The 9214-nt window shown below is 42.0% G+C and overlaps 1 protein-coding gene across 2 annotated transcripts in view; it reads left to right on the top strand.

Moving 5' to 3' along the window:
• The window catches only part of CUNH18orf54 (chromosome unknown C18orf54 homolog), a 19133-nt gene that overhangs the window by 5332 nt on the left and 4587 nt on the right, over positions 1–9214 (top strand). For both annotated transcript variants that reach the window (XM_044431565.1, XM_044431564.1), the window contains exons 3-6: positions 3086–3838; positions 4795–4942; positions 5786–5912; positions 6899–7030. In XM_044431565.1, coding sequence (XP_044287500.1) covers positions 3086–3838; positions 4795–4942; positions 5786–5912; positions 6899–7030 — 1160 coding nt within the window. The remainder of the gene's footprint in view (positions 1–3085; positions 3839–4794; positions 4943–5785; positions 5913–6898; positions 7031–9214) is intronic.

Here is a 9214-nt window from a genome sequence, read left to right on the forward strand (position 1 = left end):
GGCAAATAGGGAAGAAGGCGTTCCTTTAGGTTTCCTGGTCCCAAGCCATTTAGGGCTTTATAGGTAATAACCAGCACCTTGAATTGAGCCCAGACTTCGATGGGAAGCCAGTGAAGCTGGTAGAGGACTGGGGTTATGTGAGAATAACATCCAGTCCCCGACAGCATCCCGGCAGCTCTATTTTGAACCATCTGAAGTATCCAGACTGTCTTCAAGGGCAGCCCCATGTAAAGCGCGTTACAGAAGTCCAACCAGGAAGTAACCAATGCATGTGTTACTGTTGCTAGGCAATCTTCCTCCAGGTAGGGACGCAGCTGATAGATTAGCCGAAGCTGAAGGAAAGTGATCCTCGCCACCGCTGTCATTTTGGCTTCCAAGGATAGCTCCGGGTCGAGGACCACTCCCAAGCTGCGGACCTTGTCCTTTAGAGGGAGTGCAACCCCGTCCAGGGCAAGGCCCAAGTCACCTACCCAGGAGCTCGAATCACCAACCAACAGAACCTCCGTTTTATCTGGATTGAGCTTCAGTTTATTGGCCCTCATCCAGCCCATTACCTCGACCAGGCACTGGTTCAGTACAGCCACTGCTTCACCTGGATTAGTTGAAAAAGAGAGGTAGAGCTGGGTGTCATCAGCATACATAAGGAGCGTAACCTCCTGATGACTTCTCCCAGCGGTTTCATGTAGATATTAAATAGCAAGGGGGACAAAATGGAACCCTGTGGTACTCCATGGCATAGTTGCCATGGCACAGAGCCAAAGTCCCCCAGCACCACCTTCTGGAATTGGCCTTCAAGGTAGGAGCGGAACCACTGCCAAGCAGTGCCTCCTACTCCCAACCCCGCCAGCCTATCCAGGAGGATACCATGGTTGACGGTATCGAAAGCCGCTGAGGTCCAGGAGAACCGACAGGGATGCATTTCCCCCGTCTCTCTCCCTGCACAGGTCATCATACAGGGCGACCAAGGCAGATTCAGTACCGTACCCGGGTCTGAAGCCAGACTGTAATGGGTCCAGATAATCAGTTTCATCCAAGAGTACCTGGAGTTGTCTCACCACCACCCGTTCCAACACCTTGCCCAAAAACGGGATGTTGGCCACCGGTCTATAATTGGCGGCCATCTCTGGATCCAGAGATGCCTTTTTTAGGACAGGCCTGATTACCGCCTCCTTTAAAGGAGCGGGCACCCGGCCGTCCCTCAGAGAGGCATTAATAACCTCCAGGATCCAGTAACCAATCCTGTGTTTGGCTTTGGTCAGCAGCCACGAAGGGCAAGGGTCGAGTAAACAGGTGGTAGGACGTACTTGTCCAAGCACCTTGTCCACATCATCAGGCTGCATTAACTGAAATTCATCATCCATCCATCCATCCATCCATCCATTTATTTAGGGAACTTCTATGCCGCCCCATTCGCCGAAGCCCCAGGGCGGCTCACAATCATAAATAACTAACAAATATAAAACAATATAATTTAACAGTATAAATTAAGTCGCCCTGGCCAAAGAATAAAATGAATATATAATATTAACAATTAAAATAACGTTTGAATAAAAAGGTCTTGGCCTGGCGCTGAAAAACAAATAACGATGGCACCAGGCGGACCTCTCTGGGGAGTGCATTCCATAGATTGGGCGCCACTGCAGAGAAAGGCCTCCTCCGAGTACCTACCCTCCTAATTTCCTTCACAGAGGGTTCCTGGAGAAGGGCCTCTCCCGCTGATCTCAAGGGGCGGGCGGGCATATATGGAATATATATTTATTGGGATGTACTCCCATTTTGATAACAAGATTACAGCATTAACTTCCCTGTTGATGCCTAGGAATTTCAGCTCTGCCTTCAATCTTTTTTTAAAATAAGTTTTATTATTATTATCTACAAAAAAACTAAAAACATCAAAGACATCAGACCTACTGGGTCAGCCCCCTATTTTTTTTTAATAACAATCCATAGACATATTCAAATCTATGCAAAGTCCTGTTTCTCTAGCCCATAATAAAAAGAGTACCAGGTTTGATAGTAATATGTGTCTTCTTTCTCCTTCAGAGACAAAGTCAGCCTGTCCATTTCAGTGCAATCCAGGATCTTTTTTAAAATCAGTTCATCAGTAGGTGGTTCTTCACTTCTCCAGTGCTGGGCAAATACAATCCTTGCCACAGTAATTGCATGTAGAATCAGATATGTTGCTTGTTTGTCAATATCATGATATATGATATTGAGCTCTGCCTTCAATCTTAAAACTGCATGGAGTGATAATGAGAACTTCTTGATCCTTGAAAGAAGAGAATGAAAAATGTTGGTCATCTATGTATACACATATATGATTTAAAGCTGTTCAAACATGAACAACCCAGAGCAGCTCTTTTTTGTTACCAAATGATACAGTTTGTGTAAAAATGTAATTTAAATATGCTTTGTATCTTGCGAAATCCCTTATTTTAATTGCTTGTATTCAAAATGCATACTAATAAACAAGCAGTCCCACCACATATGTCTAAAGTCCATCTTATCTATTCCAGATTTCTAAGAGCAAGTTTTGTATTGTCTTTAGCTTTCCTTTGGTATAGTACCATTCATTAAGGTATTTTGTAATGGTTTATTTAATGTTATATGCAGGCAGCTGGACCAGAAACAAATACAATTACAAGTAACATTCAGTAAATGCCTTCTAAACAGCTTTTTCATTTTGCTTTCAATTGACTTCCCACATGTCTGTGTGTAAACAATTTTTTCTATTGTATAGCATATGGGTCTTATGTGTTCTTGTCTTGGCAACCTGAAGGCAAGTATAAAACTCTTACCAGCTGTCTACAGGCACACATTTGTGCCTGTGGTAATGGGTGTGGCACATTGCTTGCATGGAATAATTTTATTCTTCGGGCACATGTGTAACTGCAGCACAATCCCATACATGTGTATTCAGAAGTAAGTCCTGGTGAGCTCAATGAGACCTGCTTCCAGCTAAGTGTGTATAGTATTGTAACTTTAGTGTGCTTAGTGCAAATGTTAGAACTTTTCAGGTGAGTGGTTGTTGTTTTGCTTAATTTTGGAAAGTGAAGATTATGCAAAATCACTTCTTGCTTTCCAGCTTTGGAGAACCGTAAATGGCAGGCGCTTCTTGGTTCAGTTGGTCCACATTTGAGAAGAAAGATTGCTTATGAGCCAGATAAGCTCAGTCTTACAACGGATGATCTTCTCGCCTTCCCTCCTGATGGTTCTGTATCTTTTACCCGCACTGCTGCCTTAAGGCCAGCAGCTCGGAGTAACAACACAACCAGGAAGTCACTGACTGCATCCTATGTTCCTCGTTGGACTTCATCATTTGGCAATAAAGAAGAATTGCACCTTCCAGACCATGCTGCCATTTCCTCCTCATCCAAGTACACTAGAAGAACAGTGTGCACACAAGATTCATTTCACAATTCTGGTCTTTCTGTAAAAGACCAGGTCACTGAACAAGAGGACCTGGGATCTGTTTTTCATAAGAACTATCCAAGGTGGCTTACAAGCCAGAAATCTGACTTGAGCATTTCAGGAATAAGTAGCATTCCTGATTTCAAGTATCCAGTGTGGCTGACAAACCATGGACTCTTGTCAGGTTCAAGTACTGTTGGTTCTACCCAGGCATCAGCTGGGGATAGTGCTGCTTCCTCTTTCCAAGGAAGCAGTGTGCTGATAGGGGGTCAAAATGTACATAGATCAAACACCTTTGGATCTTCTGGATATACTGGTGTGTTGGACCTGCAACATGAGCATAATGCTCAGGCAAATTGCCAGTATGATATTCCAAAGGTCTGCTTAGCCTCTGAGGGTTTGAGAGAGCAGAAGCATCTATTTAGAGGTAATTGCTAGTGACGTTTCAGTTGGTTGTCTATGCGTCTCTGGTATGTGAAAAGATAATGGATCCTTATAGCATGTTTCTTATAAGAAAACTACTTTCTGCCCCTGTTACGCCTAGAATGCCCTTTATTCACGCATAACGCCACATCCCTTCAGTGGCCACACCACTGCAGTACACACACAAATACACACACTGTGTGTGTCTTTATCATGCCAGCAGAAGGGACAGTGATGATCAGAGGAGGGAGGGGGAAGATCCATACAACTCTGATCTACTATTTTGGAACTGAAGGAGCAGCCAGGCTTGTCCTACCTGACAGCAATGTATATTTTAGTAGCAGTAACTAGATGTACTTCTGGTTCCGTTTCAATGGCAAAGTAATTTAATTCTGTAGTCTTCTGTATGTCTACTCAGAAGCAATCCACACTGAATTGAATGCAGATTATTTTCAGATAAGTAGATTGCAGCCTGAGTTAACCAAATAGCTCAGATGAAGTTTGAAGCCTGACATTTCTGTGCAGAGGTGGGATGGGTACAAATTAAGAGCTGTTGTGCTGCTAATTACTGCTGTTCCAAATGGTGAATGTATGTATATGGACTTGAACTTTTCACAGAAATAATGGCGGCCTAGTGGACCTCTTATTTCATGATGTTTTGGTCCGGCTGTTGTTTTTTTTTCCTTTGTGTTCCTTCTCTATCTGCTATCTACTACAAATGGCTCATGCATTTGATAAAGTTAGCTCTAGTCCACAAAAAAACCTATGCCACAGTAAAATCATTAAAGTGCTGCAGTGTTGTTTGTTTTTAGGCAAACAAAACTCTTTAGACTGGTGTTTCCAAGTTTAAATACAAGAAAATGGGGTTGTAACTTCAGATATTCTTATTTCAAATGATTTGTAGTTTGCTGGAATGTGTTAAAAATGACTTGTTTTTGATCATGACATAAATTATTTTAGATGATGACAAGGTACTGCTTCCAAAGGTGAGGAAAGCTCTTGACTCTTCTGTTGAGGAATTAACCAGTGTCCTAAAAAATGATAGCAGCCCTTGTACAGTGGATGTCCTAGAAGCAGAAAGATCATGGGATAACGTTCCAGTTGGCTTGTGAGTAAAAGATCCGTATTGCTTGGATATGAAACCAGCAGTAGGGATTTCTGTGTTTAGTGCAGAATATCACCATGACTGCACCATTTTTGTTTTTACCACAAACCTCCAATCTCCCTGAACTTGAACAAACAATAGTGACACTTTTCTCCAATTAGATGTATGTATATGCTCTCCTTACATTTTGAGAAAATATGCATCATATGAAGGCCATACTCTTCTTTCATTCTTGTTTCCCATCATCTAGTACCAAGAGACGTGATCAGTAGACATAGATGGCATTCTACGTCACGGATTTATCTAATAGACTTTTCTGGCCTTCTAAATTAGTGGGCATCACCATGCCTTGTGGTATTTGGCCTGAGTTGAATTTCCTACTATTTAGCTTCATTACTTGACTCCAGGTTCTAGTATTCTGAGAGAACAGTCACCATATTCTGTTCAGACATAAAGATAAGCAGCAGCCAAAGTAAGGATTTTGTAATTATTGCATTCCATTTATACGCACCATTTTTCTTGCACGGAACCCAAGGTGGCTTCTTCTCCACTTCTCCACTTGATCCTCATGAGAACTATCTTTGAGGTACATTTGGCAGAAGGCTCAGAGTCACCCAGTAAACTTTATTACTGAGTGGGGACTTGAACCCAGATCTCTGGAGTTCCAGTCTAATATTCTAGCCACTATGCCGCACTAGAATCCTAAATCAACAACAAACCATGGCTCCCACTTTGGGCTTGTTGTTTGAGGTTGTTTTGAACATTCCACAACTGGAATAAGCAGGTCTGGGGTTATTTTTGAGAAAAACAACTATTCCTTATTAAATTCCAAATGCTTATCTGCAGGAAATCACCAGTACCTGTGCGTTGCATGGAGGAGGAGGAGGAGGAGGAAGAAGAGAACTCTCTGCAAAGCCCCAAAGCAAGCATTGTTAATGAATATTTGGAAGATTGTTTACTGAATGGCAGATCAGTAAGTTAAAAGTAAAGCTTTAGAGCAATGGTTTTGAATGGCTTGTAAGGAACCCTGGAACTCCACTTTGAGTCAGGGAATATTAAGGATGTTCTAGGGCAAGGATCCCCAATATAATGCCTACACATTTTTCCAATGGTGCCTCTGAAGAGTTTTCCAATGTGGGGCCCATGGGTTCCATTTTTTAAAAAAGATTCCTCTTTGATATGTGTAAACAATGTCTAGGAAAGGCATACAGCTTCTTAGCAATTCCACATTGCCTTCAACAAAAGCAGAACAGATTTCCAAATACATATCTATTTGAAGGTGGTGCTAATAAACCACCTATTCATAGATGAAAAGCACTATTGGGTGCTCTGCCATCATGATATAGGAGGTGAATGTTTATCCTTCCAATTTTGTAATACCCGTCTTTTGTCAAAAGGGTGCAGAGAATCCATTTCTTCTTCCATTTGTTAACTGTCACAAAACAGATAATTTAAAAGTTTGCGCCCATGAATATTGAAAAGTGTTCCTGTACAAAATTTATTTGTATAATAACCTCCTCCCAAAAGAAGCAACTACTGGACAGAATGCCAGAATGCATCTCTGAAAGCAGCATTAGCTGTATTGCACTGCCAGCAATTAGCAGAGTTAGACGCTCCCTTATTAAAGAGACATTGCAGAGTCCAGTGGGCATAAAACAGAAGGGTAGATATTGGATGGATTTTTTTCTGATGTCTAAGTGTAAATGTACAAATGTTTGTAGTGTAACTGTCTACTGGCTCTCTGTTTCCATGTCAGCACACAACACTAAAATAGACCCACACCTTTCCTGGTGCATAAACCTAATAGCGCTTTTGAATACTCTTTATGTATAGGTGGGGCTAAAGGTGGAATATCCACTTCTAGCTCACATTTGTTGGCATTCATTTGCAAGCAGAACTTTTTCGGCTGTCACATTAAGGCCCGTCTCCTTTGATTGCGATGTCTTTCTTTGGTTCCAGGAGAGTACATTTTCTGGAGGGAATCACCATGGGCCAGTGGAAGCTTTGAAGCTGATGCTATTTAATCTTCAAGCAGTTCAGCACAGCTTTAACCAGAACAAAACTACTGGACAAAAGGAGGAGTTTAAAAAAGTGAGCAATTCCATTCTGAATGAGGCTCCCCTTGGTGTTTAATGATTTTCTGTTCTTTTTTCCTACTCCATGCTTGAAACAGCTTATTGAAAAAGTGACTTCTAACAATGTGGGCATAGGTACCTTTAAATGTAAAGTGCTTCAAAATAATGAAAGTATTATGTGCATAAATACTGAGGGAACAAAACTCTTTGAAGACTGGTGGTTCTATTTAAATTGAGGTGGAAAGCTGTAAGGGAAGACTTGATCTCCTTGCCAATTGACAAGGATTCTAAAGCACTCAGTATGCGAAAAATGCTGTACAAAATGGTTTAACAAGTAAGTGTTTACAGACTGTACAAAACCCCCCATTGTTGTGGCTGTGAACATGATCCTGGGCAGTTCAGATAGTGAAAAACTGTTAGCTGTCTCTTGTCTGCCAACATCCCTATTAACATGTATATGCATAACGGCTGCACTGCACTTGCACTATTTCAGTTATCTATGCAACACCTCCCTATATGGGTCAGTAGTGCTGTCCTCGTGAAGAACCTTCAGAAGCCCTATATGTCCTGACCTTCTAAATTTAGGTAGAAGGGGAAGCAAAGGCATGGATAAACCATGCAAAAAGCATGTGCTGTTTCAGTTACAAAGTGCTTAAGCTTTGTTGCAAAAGGGCGCAGGGGTTGTGCTAAAGGCTTAACAGAAAAGGTGAGTATAAGAAGGTCTTTGAAGGAAGTAAGAAAGATGGCACACAAAACAGGTGTTTTGTGACACAGGTTCCGAGCACAAGAGGTAGCAGGGGAGGTGAAGTCATTGAAGGGAGCAGGAGAGCTTCAGACAGCTGTTATCCTCTTATTACAGATGTAAGGCCAAGGGACTACTGAATTACCTAAAGCACCTGATAACTCTGTGCCAAGGTAAAATGTGAAAAACCAAAGGCAAAGACAGTTGGCACACTAACACTTCAGAGCAGCACATTATTATGCAAAGATGATCCAGTATGTATGTCAATAAGTAGTCTTCCTTCAGGCTAAAGGTCTTCATATGTCTTACTCTGGTGCACTAGAGTAAGAAATAACTCGCACATAATAAATGGCTATTTTCAAACACCAGTACTAGCTTATTTCCTTCAAATCCCCCTTTTCTCTGAAGACTTTCGGACAAGCCCTGTCTGACTATGCAGGTATCCAGCTTGAAACCAATACACTCCTAATCGTTTTGTTTGTTTCATGTTGCTCTGTCAAAGTGAGGTTTGAACCACAGACTTCATGGCTCACATTCCCTGCTGCATTACACCAATTCTGCAGCTGCAAAGCTGATACTGTATTTTTTTCTTATGATATACCAGCTTTTCTACCTGGTATTGAAAATGGCATGTTTATAATATATCATGGATGTATAATATCTTTTAATGTTATTGTAGATGATCCTAGTATTGTAATTTTTACCAGTTCTAAATTTAAATTTTATATTCTGTATTGTATTTTGTTGTTGTTGTTAGTCGCAAAGTCATGTCTGACCCATCGCAACCCCATGGACAACACTCCTCCAGGCCTTCCTGTCCTCCACTATCTCCCAGAGTCCACCTAAGCTCACACCAACTGCCTCAGTGACTCCATCTAGCCACCTCATCCTCTGCCGTCCCCTTCTTCTTTTGCCATCTATTGTTCCCAGCATTAGGCTCTTCTCCAGGGAGTTCTTCCTTCTCATTAGATTGCCAGAGTATTTGAGTTTCATCTTCAGTATCTGGCCTTCTAAAGAGCAGTCAGGGTTGATCTCCTCTAGGACTGACCAGTTCGATCGCTTTGCGGTCCAAGGTACTCGCAGGAGTCTCCTCCAGCACCACAATTCAAAGGCCTAAATCCTTCGGCACTCAGCCTTCCTTAAGGTCCAGCTTTCACAGCCATACATTGCAACTGGGAAAACCATAGCCTTGACTATATGCACTTTTGTTGGCAGGGTGATGTCTCTGCTTTTTAGTATGCTGTCTAGATTTGCCATAGCTTTCCTTCTCAGAAGCAAGCGTCTTTTAATTTCTTGGCTGCAGTCCCCATCTGTGGTGATCTTGGAGCCCAGGAAAATAAAATCTGTCACTACCTCCATTTCTTCCCCATCTATTTGCCAGGAAGTGAGAGGACCGGATGCCATGATCTTAATTTTCTTAATGTTGAGTTTCAAGCCAACTTTTGCGCTCTCCTCCTT

This window comes from Varanus komodoensis, unplaced genomic scaffold (assembly GCF_004798865.1).
Source record: "Varanus komodoensis strain SLA01 unplaced genomic scaffold, ASM479886v1 scaffold22, whole genome shotgun sequence".
NCBI classification, from domain to species: domain Eukaryota; kingdom Metazoa; phylum Chordata; class Lepidosauria; order Squamata; family Varanidae; genus Varanus; species Varanus komodoensis.